Below are 20344 nucleotides of genomic sequence, written 5' to 3' on the forward strand. Positions count from 1 at the left end.
ATGATCGAGTATGAACAAATATGATCGAGTATGATCGAGTATGTTCAAGCATGATCGAGTATGAACAAATATGATCGAGTATGATCAAGTATGATTGAGTATGGACGATCAAGTATGTTCAAGCATGATCGAGTATGTTCAATCATGATTGAGTATGATCGAGTATGATCGAATATGTTCAAGTGTGAAGTGGAAGGAAAATGAAACGTGACATACCATACGCGGAGGAAAATGAAACAGTGAGATACGAAACAGAGAAGGAAAATGGACCTACAAATAATTAAAATCGGTAAGATAGGATAATGGACTCCTAAACACTGAGATGATATACCAATTCATATTATGTTAGACCCCAAATAGCCCTTAAGTTGATGAGACCATTTGTAAGTAACGAGGTAGTGTTAGTGGTTTGACGTTCACACTACAAGTTGATAATATGGCAATTCATGATCTTGCTTTCCACGTGTAACATTTCTGTTGAATGAAGTTTTCATTGAGGAGTATCCTCCATCACTCCCACTGTGTCTGTCATCATTGATTTACCCCTTTGGTTCCTTTTTAATGTTTCATTCCCATTGTACTAAAAGATGATAAATTCCGGACCAAATTTCAACTATATAGATGATTAAATTATATTATCATCATTCACATCGATTTGAAAAGATATTTTTAATTTTTCAGTATCATTCACATCAATTTTTACACATGCCACATCAATTTAGATGGATGATGCTGTAAATGATGTTAATAACTTAATATATATTTTATAATTTTGCTCCTTGATTTGTTACTAAAATTTTGTACTATTTACATTTTACATTTCAGACATGACACTTTTTTTTTAAAGTTTTTTGGTTATTTTTAAAAGGGCCATTACTTTTTTGCCCTATGTCAAATATATATATATACTTCCAAAAGGTAGATTTGGTCCCAAATGTTGAGAAATAAGAGTTATAAACTCCACTCCTTATTTGACTCAAGAAGTTTGTTGATCCATTACTAAAAACATCAATTTTATACAATATCGACTCCTTACATTATGGGCTTCTAGAGTTCACAAGTCCTTAGAAACTCCTTCAAGTTCACTATTCCACGCCTTACCCCAAACACTTCCGAAAAGCCACAAATAATGTTAATTACATTATACAACATGTCTAGCATACAGTCTGCTGTATTTCATTAAAAAAAATGCTTTATTTATTTAGTCAAAATAACTCAAATAATTTAACATATCTTTTGTGGAAGGTGTATATTAATTTAAAACTACTCATTCAAAAAATAAAAGTAAAAAAAAGTACTATTCCCACCCCACATTATTGAACAATAATATAATAATTTAGTTGTCAAACAAGAGTAAATTTGTATCATCAATTTCGAAATCAGAGATTCAATCACCAACTCCAACGCTTCATTGCAAATCAGTTTGTGAATTTGTTTTCAACTAATATTCATTCTCATTTCTGAAACATAATCAATTTAGGTGAGCAAAGAATTAAAATCACAGTTATGTCTGCAAGGTAGTGAAAACTAAGACCACTAACATCTAATGAACAAATTGTTGTAAATAAAAGTTTGATGACCAAAATGTTTAAGAGAATTAGTAGTATATCTTAACCCAAGGAAATTTAAAAAATAAATAAATAAAAGAGGCATAAGGAAGGAAGGAAAAAAAAAACTCATAATACAATTCAAAACAAACGTGGAAACACAAAATCATGATTGAGACAAGAGTTGGAAGAAAGATGGGTCAATCTAAATATAGTTTAGTGAATAAAATACCTATTACAATTTCAAAAATCGATGATTCAATTTTTCGACCATACAATTATTAAACTGAAAAAAAAAAATGGAGAAAAGGGAAAGGGCAATATGTCAGTAGGTAGGGATAGATGGATCAACTTTGAGAGAGTATGCATGAATTCCTCCAGACACATTGTAGACATTCTTAAAACCCTGAATATTATAAGTAAGAATAAATAAAGCCACTCTACCCTTCCAAAAGGAAAAAAATATACAATATATTAAGGATAGATATTGATAAATGTTAACCGCGAAAGTGAAAAGGAAAAGTATCCGATAAGAACCAAAACAAGACCACAATACATTATAATATAAAATGTAAAGGACTTACAAGACAAACTAAATAATTTGAGAAACTTGGATCCTCCCTTTTTTAAGATCACTCGAGCCTTGAACCACCTCTTACTCCCTCCCTCTCCCGCTCTATTTATAACCAAATATCATAACAACCTCACTAACTAATTTCTAACATATCCTTGATATCCTAATAACACCCCGATACTATTCCTATCAATATCCTCTGGCCCTAGGCTTAAATGAGTGAGATGCAGTAAGAAGCTGATAAACTCAATTGCTTTTTTGCTTTTTTTAATCGATGATTCTCAATATTTGGAAACTCGAAGGATATCAAATACTAAGTAGGTGATCACCATAGATTCACCTTATTTCCTCCTAGCCTTTTTATTATAGCTTACTGGAAATTCTAAGGAAATTTTTACATATAGAAAAAATGTCAAACTATTTACAGAAATAGAAAAAAGAAATATTAATAGATTTCTATCGGCATCTATCACATAGTATCAATGATATTATCAGTTTCTATTATTGATAAGACACCGATAGACTTCTATCAACCTCTATCAAAGAAGATTAAATTTTGCTATTTTATGTAAATAATTTTCCTTATTTTTCTATTTTTGAAAAATCTCCCTTGATTCTAGTGTAAATATGATTAACAACACTATGAATGTTTAGCTATTGACATAAATAGCCTCAGATATTCAAACTTGAGACGACTGCTTCTTCCAGGGCTTGAAGGAGATAAAAAAAAAAATCACCAATGAAGTGTATAAATGACATTGACATCTCTATAATGCATTGAGGGGAAATTTCACGGTGATATTACCTGCGTCTGTAAGTATCTTGCGACCTGCAACGACCTCACTCCATGGTGACACTGCATTCATTGGCAAACAAAGTTTAAAAAAACTCAAGCAAAACCGGCTTTTCATGAAAAAACAGGCATATTTCGAAAATGGTAGGCCGCAATATGGGTGGGATTTTATCTTAATTCTAAATTTCATACCAAATACAAATAAATTAATTATCTATATTGAATTCTAAGATTTTGTAATGATATAAATTTATAAATTATATACTACTGTTGAAACCCAATAAGATTAAACTTCGCCAGCAATTTTACAGGTTTCAAATGTATCCAAGATGGGTTAGCCTAACCCTCAAAATACATCCAATACATCCAATATTTTACGGGGTTGTTTTTTGGGCTTGTTTTTTATATGTCCTTATATTCTTTCATTTTTTCACAACATTGAAAAATAATAATAATAATAATAACATATATATATACACACATAAAACATGCAAACATCAACTTAAAAGGAATCCAGGATATCGTGTCCACTTGTTTAGTTGTCCCTCATGAAATGAAAGAAACCAATTAGAATATAATGGAAATCTCTTTCTTAATTATTCTTTTTGTTTATAACGAAGCCATCAAAGAGGATTTTCGTGGTATCTTTTTGTGGTAACGAAGGGTATACTATTTCTTTTCAAACATAAAAACAAACGTGAAGCAAATCAGGATTAAATTTTAAAAAGAGCTAAGCAACAATGCTAAAGCTATTTGAAAAAATAGATCTCTAAAAGGATAAAATAAAAAGTTTCTCTATGGATTTTGTTCGGAGAAGGGATGAATACAATTGATAAAATCTAAGCCAGAAATTCTTTACTTGCTCCTCAACCGAATTGATGAGGGCTGTATGAACAACAATAAAGTGGTGATCACTTATTTGTCTATTGTGGTTTTCCCATGGAAACGTAGTCAAATTTCCTAGACTGGAGATGAGGGGTTCGTTTCCCAGTTGTGTGGGGCACCTTCCAAAAGCAAAAGGATATTTTTCTGGTCTAATATTGTGTGGGCTATTTTTAGTGATTGAAGAGAAACATGAGAAGTTTCCAAGAGACCAAGAATTTGTGGAGGTTAGGCGTCCAGTTACTTCTTTTTGCTTCTATTTGGAATGAAAATCCAAAGAAGTTCTCTCGTCTCTAACTATACTCATTTAATTGCTTCCAATTGGAAAGTTTCCTTTTAATCCCCTGGGCACGTTTGTATATTTCATCTTTTCAATAAACCGTAGTTCATGTTTAAAGAAAATATAAATCATTTACCATTACGTAAGTATCCTTTTGAGGATCAAACTTCGTAGTTACTTCTGGACCCCAGCTTCCAAATTGGCGGAGAGGTAGTACCTGAAAAGCTGGCAAAGAAGCCTGGTCCCTGTTAAAAAAAAGAGTTCAGGATAGCTTCATACATAATATAATATGGAATAATTTTTTTTTCCTTTTACGAGATACAATATATGGGAGGAAAACAAAATTTTCCGTACAGTTAGACAAGGTAGAACAATTCAAATTTGAAATATCTGGCACAATTAGCAAGATCCACCACACAAATGAGCTCTATATGTACTTTGGTTCATTCAAATACCTAAACAAATTTCTATACATGATTGGAGTGACTGAAATAAGTTCCCAATGACAAATCCGACAATTTAAGGGACTTGATAATGGGCAAGTTCACAGTTACTTGATCAATATAATATGATATGGAGTGAAGTCCACTAGTTGCAACTAATGTCAATCAAATGTTTGGATTTGGATGAACCCCTTTTCACTATCTTTGACAAAATAAGGAAGCCAAAAGGGATTCTTCAAAACATCAGTGAACCCACAGAAAAGAGTAGAGGAATAAGTGCATACACTTCTTCTGGTTCTCGGACATCAATCAACTGTGCCTCGTTCAAGAAGTTCGGATCTTGCATTTTCAAATGAAGCTCCTCAGGTTGAATCTCCAGAAGTACCGATTGTTCTCTAAGAGGAAGATTTGCAAATGTGCAAAATATTATACAATGATGCAGTATCACAGTCTAGGCATTCAAGTAACTTGGAAGAAATTTGTCTTGTGGTCATACCTCTCAGACAGAACCTGCAATAAATGCCATCCAAACTTTGTTTTACATTTTACCACTTTGTTTAAGGGTGCATTAAAGGCAGCCTCCTCAAACTCTGGTACCTGGACATATGTCACCACAAAAGATTGATCATGCTGTGGATAAAGAAAAACGAAAAAGCAGCTCATTATGAAGCTAGTATAACCAAACTCATTTCTTGACTGCATTGCATACTCTTAACATTACATCATTCTCTCTGTTTGAAGAATCTGATAGGCCTAAGTCTCAACTTTATTTATCAACAACGGAGAAGGATTTCGAGAGCCTCCCAATCTCTCCACAATTCTCTAAGCGACCCAATACAAGACGATTGTTCAAAGATATCCCTCCCCCTCGCAGATACATGGAGTAAACAAAACACCATAACAGACTCATGCCCCTCTTAACTAACAACATTCCTATGGGGCCCACTGCATAACAAACCTTATCCTTTCCTATTCGTCTGTGTCATAGACCTTCAACACCAGGGTCTATCATTACCCACCCCCCAAAGAGCCACCTTGTCCTCGAGGTAGAAATCAGGAAAAAGGGGTTGAATTACATCAGCCTGCTCCCAAGCTGCATCTTCTAGTGAACTATTATCCCACTGAATTAAGACTTGCAAATCCGCCTCAGTGGCTGAGGATTTTCGCAGCCCCAACAAGGCAACGGGGGTTATTTGTACCAAGAGATCAAGAAGCAATCTTGTGTGGAAGGGGAATGATGGGTAAATTATTGTTGATTATGGAAAATCTCCTCCTACCTTGTACATATGATTTTATTCCCTGTAATTAGGTTTTATTTTTATTCTTACCTTATGTACAATTTTTTACTATTATAGGTCTTTCCATACTTAGCTATCATAGTTGTATATATAAGGGGTGCTCCCTCTTGTAAAATCATCACAAGAAATAAAAAGGAAAGAGTTATGTATTACAACATGGTATCAGAGCCATCTCTTTGAATCTTTTCTATTGGTTTCACATCCGAAACCCTAGAAAAGAAAAAACAAAAAGTTGAAATCTCAAACATACCGTTTTCTTTGAAGCAGTACATCAGATTCTTTGGAGCTTCACGTCCGAAGCAAATTCGTACTCCAACTCTCACGAACGGCTGGTACTAATCGTGGCTCAAAGTCGTCAACCGAAGCTCGTTCATCAATCGAAAGTCGTCAACTGTGGCTCAAAGTCGTTGAACGTGGGTGCCAATTCTCGTAAGCGTCGTCTCCATTCGTGGGTGGCCGCTGATCGTGGATGCAGAGTGGCGATCGACTGCTGAACCGGGTCGGATCGTGTTAAGGAAGATCGTGACGAAGTCAAGCAGGCTTTAAACCTAATCAGGTCGGTAAGTTTTGTCAGCCTGATCGGGTCGGGTCTGGAGCAGCTCTTTGGAACCAGATCTGGGACAACGTTTTTCGGGTTTTTTGTTAACCTAATCGGGTTAATAAACCGAGTCTGGAGCAACATTTTCTTTTTTTTTTAACCTAACCGAGTATGGAGCAATATTTGACAAAAAACGGGTCTGAAGAGGTTTTTATAAGTTTTCATTTTTACTTTCCCCTATTTCATCCTTAATTTCTTGTTTTTGCCAATCATCTATTTTTCTATGGCATCCATAAATTCTAACAATACTGAAGGGACTATTCTTCCAATCACTAATCACAAATTAAATAGAAGGAATTATCTACATTGGTCACAATCAGTCATGATGTTCATATGTGGAAAAGGAAAGGAAGACTACCTGTCAAGCAAAATTCCTATCCCAGACTAAACTGATCAAAGATACAAGACATGGAAAGCGGAAAATAATATGATTATGTCATGGCTAATCAACTCCATGACGACAAAGATTGATGAAGGATTTTTACTCTTCTCAACTGCAAGCGAAATTTGGGAAGCAGCCCGTGAAACTTATTCTGACCAAGAAAATACTGTAGAGTCATTTGAAATTGAAGGAAAAATCCATGAGCTACGACAAGGGGATATGCAAGTCACTCACTATTTCACTCAACTATCTCACCTTTAGCAGCAACTGGATGTTTTTGAAAGCCAAGTGGGAGTGCACTGCAGATAAAGCTACATTCAAAAAGATAGTTGAAAAGAAACGAGTGTTCAAATTCCTATTTGGGCTTAATAAAGAACTAGATGAGGTACGTGGTAGAATCTTAGCTATTAAACTATTACCTAACATCAAAGAAGTGTTTGCAGAAGTACGAAGAAAAGAAAGTAGGAAGAAACTAATATTAGGAGTGACTGCAAGCTCTAAATCTGAAGGATCAACCTTACTTGCTCGAAACCTTGGTAATGAGGTACGTACAAATACTCATGATAACTGTTACCATCAAAATCAGAACTACACAAGAACTGAAAATCGGCAACGAAAACCAAGACCATAGTGTGAACACTATAAAAAACCAAGACACACTAAAGAAGTGTGTTGAGATATTCATGGAAAACCTCCAGATTGGAAGCCCAACAAAGGTGCAGAAGACAGAAGTGGAAAGGCATATCAAGCAAGTACATCATCAGAAGGTAACGTCAACCCTGAATATAATGTGTTTACTAAGGAGCAGTTGGACCTTCTCCAAAAATTATTCGGCCAACTGAAACCTACTCAAAAGACATGAGAAACCAGCGTAGCAACAATGGCACAATCAGATAACTTTCTTTGGGCCCTTAATACAACCAAAGAAAATTGTAGTACTTGGATTATTGACTCTGGTGCATCAGATCACAAGACAGGTGACATCTCACTTTTAACTAACTACACACACTGTAACAATCAAATTACTGTAAAGATTGTCGATGGTACCTATTCTAAAGTAATGGGAATTGATAATGTGTTTGTATCTAAAGATCTAGTATTAGAGAATGTGTTGCATGTCCCAAATCTTAAATGCAATCTTCTTTCCATAAGCAAACTAACGTCTATGAAAAACTGCAGTGCAACTTTCTACTCACATAATTGCATATTTTAGGATTTGAATTCGGGGAAGATGATTGACAATGCTAAGGAAACTGTAAAACCCCCCATTATATTCACCTATAAAATGAGGGACAAAAAGGAAAAATTACATCAAGAGTTAGTTAGAAAGATAGTGGAAGGTGAAGATAGCTGGCAAAGGGCAAATTTGTTGAGGAAGCCGTTGGAGGTGGGACCACAAAGAGGTAAACAAATAGGAAGAGAAGAAGGAAAGGAGAAGGGAGAATTTGGCTGAAAGGGGATTCGACCTTGAGGAGAGGATACCAGCATCTCTCGAATTCCAGGCTGGGATGGTTTAGTTTTCTTTCTAATTTTTCCTGAGTTTGCCGTTTATTTGTCTGTTCAGTATTTTCTTTTTCCTCTGTATTCCACTGCTGGAATTTGACTTCTGTCAAGGTTTATAAATAAAAAGCTGGAGTGATTTGTTAAATCTCTCTTATTCTTATTCTCTTACTCTTCTTGTTAATCAATCGTAAGTTGGAAAAGAGCAGGGAAGACTGGAGGTTTAACAGAAACCTCCAGTCTCTACATACTAAATGCTCTTAAGCCACAAGTCAAGGAGTTGGGTCTTAGTAAATCTCGTTTTATTTCTAAAGACTATTATGATAGTGCATCTAGTACATCTAATTTTGTTGTCTCTAAAGATAATTATGTTAGTACATCTACTTTTGTTGCTTCTAAAGACAATTATGATAGTACAATAATGTTATGGCATAATCGTTTAGGACATCCCAATTTTCTATATTTGAAACGAATGTTTCCAGATATTTTCAATAAAAGTTCTCAGGTGTTTCAATGTGAGTCTTGTGAAATGGCAAAGTTGGCTCGATCCTCATATCCAGTAAGCGCATATAAACCCTCTTATCCCTTTTCTATGATGCATAGTGATGTTTGGGGACCTAGTAGAGTTCAGAATGTAACAGGAGCTAAATGGTTTGTTTCATTTATCGATGATCACACTAGACTTACTTGGGTATTTTTAATGAAAGAAAAATCTGAAGTTACTTCCATATTCCAAAATCTGTTTGCCATGATTCTCAATCTCTTTAACACCAAAATCCAAATCCTTCACACTGACAATGCTAAGGATTATTTTAACACTTCCTTAAAAAAAATTTAAACGAAAAGGGTATTGCCCACCTGAGTATATGTCCTAACACTCCCCAGCAAAATGGAATTGCGGAGAGAAAAAACAGACATCTCCTAAAAGTTTCTAGAACTTTAATGTGTCACGCCAACACCCCCCATTGTTTTTGGGGAGAAGCGGTTCTAACAGCCACATACCTTATTAATAGAATGCCCTCTCGAATATTAGGCTTCAAAACCCCCTTACAAAAACTTAAGGAAGTATTTCCTCATGATAGATTATTTTCTCAAGTCCGTTTAAAAATATTTGGTTGCACAGTTTTTGTCCAAGATCATAGACCCAATGGGAGTAAGTTAGATCCTAACGCAATAAAATGCATCTTTCTCGACTATGTTCCAAGCCAAAAGGGATACAAATGCTATTCACCAACTACAAAAAGGTTCTATACATCTATGGATGTAACCTTCTTTGAAACCCAATCTTACTTCAAAAAGCAAGACACCACTGAACCTTCCACCCTCATAGAAAACGAAAAACGAAGGAAAACGAAGGAAACCAAAAACTAGATCTCATTGAAGAGAGTGCTCCATATGTTCCTTGTATACATGAAATAGATATTCCCAATCAAGGCCCACCAGAAAGTAGGAAAGATCCTATAGACTATACTAGAAGGAAGAACACCCTTGAACGTGCACCAGTACTCAATCAAAATCCAACCGAAATACAGGAAAATCATGTCTCTAACTCCACAGTTGAAACACCTACTGAAGACATTGATCTTCCCATTGCAAAAGGAAAGGGGTAAGAACCTGTACGATGCATCCAATCCAAAACTACCTATCCTATAAAAAGCTCTCTCCCAAGTTTAAAGCATTCACAACTATACTATCCCAAGTTTACATTCCAAACAATGTCTATGAAGCCCTCAAGGACATTAATTGGAAGCAAGCTGTATTAGATGAAATAAAGTCCTTGGAAAAGAACAACACATGGGAAATAATAGACCTACCTCCAAGAAAGAAAACAGTAGGATGCAAATGGGTCTTCACCATCAAGTACAAGGCTAATGGAGAAATAGATAGGTTCAAAGCCAGACTCATCGCCAAATGATTCACCCAGTCCTATGGCATTGACTATCAAGAAACATTTGCCCCGGTGGCAAAATTAAATACTATTCGTGTCCTGTTTTCCCTAGATGTGAATAATGATTGGGTTCTTCACCAATTAGACATAAAGAATGCCTTCCTTAATGGAGACTTAGAAGAAGTGTATATGGATATACCAGCCGGTGTAGAATCTACTCAAACAATAAATAAGTGTATATGGTTTTTGATGTCTTTTGAGTAGGTTTCGGTTGGCCGAATAATTTTTGGAGAAGGTCCAACTGCTCCTTAGTAAACACATTATATTCAGGGTTGACGTTACCTTTTGATGATGTACTTGCTTGATATGCCTTTCCACGTCTGTCTCCTGCACCTTTGTTGGGCTTCCAATCTGGAGGTTTTTCATGAATATCCCAACACGCTTCTTTAGTGTGTCCTGGTTTTTTACAGTGTTTACACTATGGTCTTGGTTTTCGTGGCCGATTTTCAGTTCCTGTGTAGTTCTGGTTTCGATTGTAACGGTTATCATGAGTATTTGTACGTACCTCATTACCAAGGTTTCGAGCAAGTAAGGCTGATCCTTCAGATTCAGAACTTGCAATCACTCCTAACATTAGTTTCTTCCTACTTTCTTCTCTTCGTACTTCTGCAAACACTTCTCTGATGTTAGGTAATGGTTTAATAGCTAAGATTCTACCACGTACCTCATTGAGTTCTTTATTAAGGCCAAGTAGGAATTTGAACACTCGTTTCTTTTCAACTATCTTTTTTAACATAACTTCATCTGTAGTGCACTCCCACTTATGGCTTTCAAAAACATCTAGCTGCTGCCAAAGGCGAGATAGTTGAGTGAAATAGTGAGTGACTTACATATCCCCTTGTTGTAGCTCATGGATTTTTCCTTCAATTTCAAATGATTCTGCAGTATTTCCTTGGTCAAAATAAGTTTAACGGGCTGCTTCCCAAATTTTGCTTGCAATTGAGAAGAGTAAAAATCCTTCATCAATTTTTGTCGTCATGGAGTTGATTAGCCATGACATAACCATATTATTTTCTGCTTTCTATGTCTTGTATCTTTGATCAGTTTGGTCTGGGATAGGATTTTTGCTTGACAGGTAGTCTTCCTTTCCTTTTCCACATATGAACATCATGACTGATTGTGACCAATGTAGATAATTTTTTCCATTTAATTTATGATTAGTGATTGGAAGAATGGTCCCTTCAATATTGTTAGAATTTATAGATGCCATAGAAAAATAGATGATTGGCAAAACAAGAAATTAAGGACGAAATAGGGGAAGATAAAAAAGGAAAACTTATAAAAAAAAAAAAAAAACTCTCCAGACCCGGTTTATCAACCCAATTAGGTTAACAAAAAACCGAAAAACGTTGCTCCAGACCCGATTTCAAGGAGCTACTCCAGACCTGGTTTATCGACCCGATTAGGTTAACAAAAAATCCGAAAAATGCTGCTCCAGACCCGACCTGATCAGGTTCACAAAAACTTACCGACCCGATTAGGTTTAAAGATTGCTCGACTCGTCACGATCTTCCTTAACACGATCCGACCCAGTTCAGCAGCCGATCGCCACTCTGCATCCACAATCAGTGGCCACCCACGATCAAAGACAATGCTTACGAGAATCGGCACCCACGGTCGATGACTTTGAGCCACAGTTGACGAATTTCGATTGATGAACGAGCTCCGTGGTCGTCGACCGAAGAATGTGTTTTCGACCGGGAATGCTTCAATTAGTACCGGCCGTTCGTCAGAGTTAGAGTACGAATTTGCTTCAGACGTGAAGCTCCAAAGAATCTGATGTACTGCTTCAAGGAAAACGGTATGTTTGAGATTTCAATGTTCTGTTTTTTTTCTTTTCTAAGGTTTCAGACGTGAAACCAATAGAAAAGATTCAAAGAGATGGCTCTGATACCATGTTGTAATACATAACTCTTTCTTTTTATTTCTTGTGATAATTTTACAAGAGGGAGCACCCCTTATATATACAACTCTATGATAGCGCTAAGTATGGAAAAACCTATAACAGTCAAAAAATGTACATATGGTAAGAATAAAAATAAAACCTAATTACAGGGAATAAAATCATATGTACAAGGTAGGAGGAGATTTTCCATATTCAACAATTGAGCATGTTTGTCACCATGATCTGACGGCCGGAAGCGCTTCCACAGCAAGTTGCAAAACACACTCCAGCTTCCAATGGGCTCCCTATCTTCCTTCCACCGACGAATCCAGAGCTTTTCCTTCCAGACAAAGGACAACAGCATCCAACTTATCCCTCTTCGTCGGCCCATTCACCACGAAGTATCTCTTCACACGGTGTAGCCATCCATCAACATTTTCCTCCTCTTCCCCTTTGAAAATGGGAACCTCTAATTTTCGTAGCCGCATATCAAACAGAGGGACTTCTCAATTGTTCGGATTGCAGGGAGCGCTAATCGTCAGAGCACTGGTCTCCCCGTCACTCATGAGGTTTGGGTTCTGATCCCCCTTCCCTTCCTGAGCTGCATTTTCATCCATGGGTTTCTTCCCCTTATCCGTAATTGTTTTTTCCGATGATGACACCTCCTTCACCGATCCTCCCCCCAACACTCCTATTACTTGCATCTACTTCTTCATATCCTATCTCTATCTCATTAAGGAAAATGTTGTTTCCGATCTATGTTCCACATTCGCTCATCGTGCTTTAGCTTCTACAGATCTGGTTTCCATCTCCTCTTCCAACACCCTGTGGCGGCCAGAAGCTTCAGTGAATCGAGCTTCCACCAACCGTTCAATCTTTGCTACTTTGGCCGATAGGCTAGTCATCTTCTCCTCCAAATCAATCACTCTAGCTTCCATTTTCCCCACCATTCCAAAACCAACCGCTTTGCTACCAAAGTTGATAGGCCTAAGCCTCAACTTTATTTATCAACAACGGGGAAGGATTTCGAGAGCCTCCCAATCTCTCCACAATTCTCTAAGAGACCTGATACAAGACGATTGTTCAAAGATATCCCTCCCTCTCACAGATACATGATATAAAAAGAGAGTAAACAAAACAACCATAATAGATTCATGTCCCTCTTAACTAACAAGACTCCTATGGGGCCCACTACATAACGAACCTTATCCTTTCCTATTCCTCCGGCCATAGACCTTCAACACCGAGGGTCTATCAAAATCACATTAGAATATGAAATGAACCACTAAGAGATAGGAAATACCAACCACAATCTTAGGTGTGTTCTTCCACTATAGCTTAGAAATTCGAAGAACTAATCATAACCACACGTAATTTGTATAGATAATAAAGTTTTAAGTTCTTTAATACTTAAGAATGTAGGCGAAAATTAAATCATCACTTGACATCATAATGCGTACCATTTGCCCCTTCCTCACCCATCCAAGCATTCCCCCTTCTTCTTTGGATGGACAGACTGAGTACTCCACAGCAAGATCGCTTAGATCCTCACCTGAATGCAGCAAAGGAAAATAGAACATGAGACATCATTGAACGTTTAGTCAGAACTACCACAAATATATGTAAAAGACAAAAAATCCATGTTCATATGATGTAATATTTGTAATATTTATACTCTTGAGCTTCTCTCATCTAATATTTCCATGTCACCTTAATATTTAATGAAAGCGTGTATCTCGCCAGAAGGAAAACAAAAAATCAACGGCACTTAAATTATACAACTTCAGACTGTACTCTCACTGGGAGGGGGTAAGATGAAGTGCGTCAGACCATGTTAATGTATATTAATACTAACCTCCGGCAATTCTCTGCTGAAGATCCAACAAGAGCTTAATGTCATCTTCTTTAACAAGCAAGTGCTGCACCAATAATTCCCTACTATCTCCACTGCCTCCAGCAGAACTAATAGAAGCTGAAAATGATGGATATAAAGCAAATGAACATCGAAGTAGGTCATACAATCTAATGGTGCTTGCATCCATGTGTAGCTGCATCTATTTCTCAGAGTGAATAACTATGCATGTCTGCAACATTCTTGAATTCTAGTTATTTAACCCACTTCACTCATATATTTGGAATTTGTTATAGGAGATCAATTTCATAGATAAAAGATATCCATGGCATAAGAACATCCAACAATACTGAGACAAATGGATTGAAGGATGACTACTATGATGTGAGAGCCTCGCACTTTGTATAGTCATGCTGAGATCTTCTTAGGGTACATGCTATTAGACTAGAAACAGACATCTAGCATACACATATCTGCTAAAAGAATAACAACAATAGTGATTAAATTTGACCATCTTACAGCTGACTTAATGGGTAGTAAACATTGTTAATTATCAAAAACATGAATAGAAATTTTATTTCTTGCCATTCCTTTTGTTCAACAAAATCTAGTTGAATTTCCTCAATCATAATAAAAGTAATGGAGAAATGCAATTTTACTGGAACCTTAAACTGGTAGATGGCACCATTATGATCAAAATATGAGAATAACATCATTGTTGTGTTGCCATTTGGCATTTATAATCTAATTAAATTTCTTCTTTTCTGACCTCTTCATTCTAACTAAATTTGAAAAGAAACCAATTACTTCAGAAGTAGAATCAAGTCAAAAGAATGTGAACATAAATAAAAATAGCTTCACACTACAAATTTTTGCCTAAAGAAAAACGCCCTCATCAACCTACCGCTATATTATATTCATAGTCAAGTACTGTCCATTTTCCTTTACCAGCAAATACTCAAATGCTTGAAAACTTCCCTTTTACCATAATTCTTTCATTCCATCACATAAAATGCATGAAAAATTAAAATAAATTTAGAACTTTTAAGATGAAGAGTATCATAACAAGTCTATAGTCCAAACAATTCCTTCCCATTTCCTCAAAGCCATTAACCTTTGTAATCTTTTAAAGAGATGGGATCAATAAAATAACTTTTCAATTTAGTAATCAATTTATTTTATCTGCACTTCTCTAGGAAATTTCCAGAAAAGGTTGTTCTATTTTCTTTGTTTACCGTCATTTAATTTTAGACTTGATAAAATAAAGCAATTCAAAATACCCAATACAAAATTTAAGATCGGGTCATATATTTTTCCTGCAGTTCTCTAGTCAAACTTGCGAGAAGAAGTTTTGCCTCTTTTTCTTTAATTTATGACGTTTTAAAAAATCACTGGAAAAAAGACTGTAAATCGAAGGTTGCTTGAATTTCCACATGGACCATGAATGTGGACGAATTCCAAACCCTTTTCAGGTCTCATAGAAATCAATATTTTTTAAAGAATCCAACAAATTGAATGTACAAAACTTTGCTTGAGATCTTATGCTAATGAAGTTCTTCATTGTACTTCTTCTGATTGTTTCCCACTAAACAATTGTAGTAATCAAAGTGCACAGATGTTATTTATTCTATTGATATTTTCCTATGATATCTCATCTAGTAAATTCAGCAGCTTCAGCAGCTCTCGGGCCAGCAGATATAAGTATGCAATATTCAACACTTCCATCCGTTCATGAGGTCCTTTGGTCACAGATATTCTTAGGACATGAAGAGGTCAACACAAAAACAAATATATGTTTGAATTCAAGAAATGGATCCTTTAGTTAGCTAAGACAACTAACACCTCAAACCAAGTGTGAAGCAAATAAAACTGTTCCACACACGTCTCCTATTAGTCAAAGATGAAATAAATTAAAATTCCAGGCGCATTCCCAGGGCCAACGCCACTCTCTTTTCACATCCAGAAATCATTGAAGAGAGAAAAAGACAGCGACAAACGAAACTTTAAATCGACGAAGGATGGATGAACTCTTTGAAGAAATAACTGACCTGTTACTTTATAGCTTGGATGATGAAGAGGCATCGGACGAATCCAGAGAGGTTGGACGTGTTTGAAGCTTTTGCTAACATATGAGCAAAATGAAGCATAAATGGATGCAGAATAAAGATTCGAGTGATGAGAAACGCAAAGAGCGGGCATCCAACACTGCCTGACGGCGTTGAAAACCGGAGATGCTAACGGAGGCAGACGACTGCACCTCAACATTGAATGTTTCACTGCACTGACACCTCTAATTTCCGGCGAGTCTCGGTTCAAAAATGCCAATCGCCGCCGTAGCTGGCTCCCGCGGATGCAATTTCGCTCCGGTTTGGCAGCTCTTCACTCGCGAATTAATCTTCGCGTGTATATCTATCGCATACTTTTTTTTTAACTATAATATTGATAATTTAAATATTTTTTACTTTAGAAATTTTATTTTGTTTAGTCCGAATCAGTTTTTATTTACTCTCTAAATTTTAAAATATTACATATTTAATCTAAAAATTTCGAATTTGATTTTAATTTAGTCAAAATTTCGAAAGGTTATAAATTTTATTTTTGAGATTTGAATTTTGAATCAATTTAATACTTCAAAATTTACACTTCTAATTTTTATTAAATGTTCATTCTCAATTATAGTATCAATGTCTATTAATTAATTTGAAATAATTATAAAATAAAATTTCAAATTTAATTTTAACGGTCATAAATATAGTGAAACTTAATTAATTATACTTTTTTAAAATTAATTAGTCAAATTGAAACAAAATTGAATTCTCAAAATAAAATTGTGACATTTTGAAACGACTAAATTGAAACCAAACTCAAAACTAATTAAAGGTGTAGGTCTCGTTCAATAACCATTTTATTTTTAAAAATTAAGTCTATGAACATTACTTCCCCACCAAATTTCTTTTTTTGATATCTACTTTTTACAAATTGTTTAAAAAACCAAGTCAAAATTTGAAGAGGAAATAGCTTTCAAAAAGTTGTTTTTAATTTTTAAATTTAGCTAATAATCCAGTCATTGTAACAAATGTTATGAAATATACTTTGATTTTTTAAAACAAAGACGAAACATTTTAAAAATCTAAGGATCAAAAGACTATCGACCAACAAATATTTTCTCTTTTAATTTTTATTTATTTGAAACGAATTTTAATGCTTTATTTAATACAGCATTAATGGGTATTGATAATTTTAATCAAAATAAGTTTGTTGCCTACTCTAAATTAAATTAATGAGTCAAATTAAAGTGTGCATGGTTCAAATTGAAAAATAGTTAGTTCAAAGTTTTACTGGGAATGGCAAAATTGTCGAGATCAGGTCGGAAAATCTACGGTATGACAGAGTATGAGGGTCAAATCGGGGATTTAAATTGGGTCCCCGATCGGAGACTGGGAGGGGATCTCTGCCCCGTTCTCAATCCCCGCACCCGCCCCGATTTTTTTTATTACTAACATATATATATATATATATATATACTACTATCAATTATATTTTTTTTTCTAATTTTAATTACTGTTATCATTATTAATAATAATAATATTATTATTATTATTATTATATAAACTCTAAACTTAAGCTACTGTTTCAATTAGTTTTTTTATTTTTAATATAATAAAAAACATTAAAATACTTTTTTAATTGTTGATTTAAACAAATGTATCTAACAATGATATTAATTTATTACATAAAATTCACAATTTCAATATAAATACTAATTTTAGTTAATTTTAAATAATAAAAATAAAAAAATAAAAAACAGAGATTTTTTCCCACGGACCCGAATCCCCGACCCCAAAACGGGGAATGAGGCGAGGACAGGGATGAGGAATGCATCCCTGCCCCGCCCTGGCCTCGTTGCCATCCCTAAGTTTCACACTTCACTTATTGTATAAAATAAATAAGGTTGAAAAATACTTTTGGTCCCTGAACTTTTGTGAAAGTAACAATTTAGACTATAAACTTTGGTTTATAATGATTTAATCCTTGTATTTTCAATTTTGTAATAATATAATCTCTAAACTTTAATATGTACTAATTTAGTCTTTACACTTTCAAATTTGTAACAATTTAGTCCATTATGTAAAAAGTCATCAAAATTTGATATCAATTTTTATTATTTTATGATGTAGACTTTGTATTTAATAAAAATATTGAATCTTTAATTAGTTTGTCGGTTTATTTATATAAGAAAACTCACTAAATTTTTCCACTAATTTCTACAATGGGAATTAAATTATTACAATTTTGAAATTACAAGGACTAAATTGTTACTAAAGTTGAGAGATTATATTGTTACAAAAGTAAAAATACAAGGGCTAAATCATTACAAATCAAAGTTCGGGCTAAGTTGTTACTTCTATGAAAGTTTAAGAACTGAAAGTGACTTTTAACTAATAAATAATTAAGGTCTCATTTGGTAATTTCATTTTTTATTTTTAGTTTTTTAAAATTAAGTCTATTTCCTCATCGATTCTTACATTGATTTATATTTTTTTTTTAAGTATAATGATTGAATTCTTAGTCAAATTAAAAAAAAAAAAACAAAAAAACAAACACAACTTTTGAATAGCTACTTTTTTAGTTTTAAAAATTTGACTTGGGTTTTTAAATAATTGTTAAAAAGTAGATAACAAAGTAAGAAATTTGGAGGTAGGAATAGTGTCTATGGACTGATTTAAAAAAATAATAAAAATAGAATGATTATCAAACAGGGTCTTAGTTTTTCGTTTTTTAAAATTGACCGTATAAGCATACATTCCACCTCCAAAATTCATTGCTTTGTTATCTATCTTTTACCAGTGTTTTAAAAAAACCAAACAAAGTTTTAAAAAAATTAGTTTTTAATAATGATGGATCTCCATAAGTGTTATCCATTTCCACCTAAATTGTGTTAGTTTTTAGGAATTTGATGTTTTATTGAGTCTTCTGACAAGAAAATGAGTAAAGGAGACCATCAAGACGTTCTATGTGCAATTTGGATCGAAACATAGCACTTAACATCAACTGAATAGTGAAAATATCAAAATGCCCCCAGGTACAGCGTAATAACACCACGTTGTATGTTATGCCTTACGCTTGAAAGCAGTAGTTGATATTTCATGGAATGTAGCTATGTTTCTTATGCTATTTTGGAGTGTAGCTAACTTTCGAACTTTGACAAATAGGACCGCAGGTGTGCACACATGTTTTGGAGGGTAGGGCGTAGCAACACCCTGCGTTACACTACAGTTGGCAAAAGCCAGCGTAGCTACACTCGACCAACTTTTAAAAAAAAGAAAGAAAAAAAGAACCCTTGATTTTTAGGGCAAATTGTAGTGGAGGAAAAGTAGAATAACTAGTCCTCTGTTGGGTTTTATGCCCTAAAACTCATGGATGGTAAATGTAAATAATTGGTCGTCATCAATAAAAAATTATTGATGTTATTTCTATGAGTGTTATTGATTGTGTTGTATTTGATTTCATTTTAGTAACCTTAAATCCAATAAACTAACATTTTAGGTTGTCTTATGAGTTTGAAACTGTATGTGGAGACGTACAGGAAACAATGTTCAAGATACAGCCCAAATGGTCTATAGTATAGGGATAAGGTTGGGTACTTTATCTTGATAACGTTATGGATACTATCCACTTTCTATTTGATACAAATATACTAATTTAGTATGTTCATGTAAAAGCGAGTAGGGGTGTCTCATTCTATAAGTTTGCATAAAATCGGATCGTGAAATAGTAATCACTAGATGTAACATCATTGACTAGATGAGTTTCTATTTCAATAGGATGACTTAGACAACTTATTCTTAATTCTGAGTATATTATGAACTTCTATTCACGAGAAATTATCATTTGATTTGTGTGGGTGAGAGTGACAAGTTCGTCGATCCGATATTCCTACTATTTTGGGGATAATATCGGGTGGGGAGCTATAAACATAATAATACGAGATGAATTTCACTCATTCCCGACTTTAGGGTAAGTAGACGAGTGTTCCCCTAAGTGGTGTCTCCAAGACTTGAACAAAGGGTCCTGCCCTCTCACTAGCCCGAATAATGTTTTTGTTTAATGGTTGGACCATAAACAAGTTGTTCATTAAGAGGAGTACTGGTACTTAAAGATACAAAGGTAACTCAAGGGTAAAATAATAATTTGATCAAATTGGTATTACGAACACTCGTGAAGAACTAACTTGCCATCGTTGATCTATATCCGTGACACATGAATATATCTGCGGTGAAAAATAATGCAACTGTGAGTTTTTAGTGAACTGTGCCCACAGTTAATGAATATTGATTAATGTAGTTAATGAGTTTAGTCAA

The 20344-nt window shown here is 34.6% G+C and overlaps 1 protein-coding gene across 1 annotated transcript; it reads right to left on the reverse strand.

Annotated features, from left to right (window-relative positions):
- Positions 1–1731: 1731 nt before the first annotated feature.
- Positions 1732–16431, reverse strand: LOC120089362 (rhodanese-like domain-containing protein / PPIC-type PPIASE domain-containing protein). The gene is made up of 8 exons (XM_039046802.2): positions 16031–16431; positions 13986–14102; positions 13591–13682; positions 5016–5116; positions 4804–4914; positions 4213–4321; positions 2927–2977; positions 1732–1953 (listed from the first exon to the last, which is right to left on the reverse strand). Exons 1-8 carry the CDS (start codon positions 16245–16247, stop codon positions 1873–1875), a joined length of 879 nt encoding a protein of 292 aa, XP_038902730.1. The 5' UTR covers positions 16248–16431; the 3' UTR covers positions 1732–1872.
- Positions 16432–20344: the final 3913 nt, after the last annotated feature.

The sequence above is a fragment of the Benincasa hispida genome, chromosome 10 (assembly GCF_027475165.1).
Source record: "Benincasa hispida cultivar pf3 chromosome 10, pf3_genome.v1.1, whole genome shotgun sequence".
Taxonomy (NCBI): domain Eukaryota; kingdom Viridiplantae; phylum Streptophyta; class Magnoliopsida; order Cucurbitales; family Cucurbitaceae; genus Benincasa; species Benincasa hispida.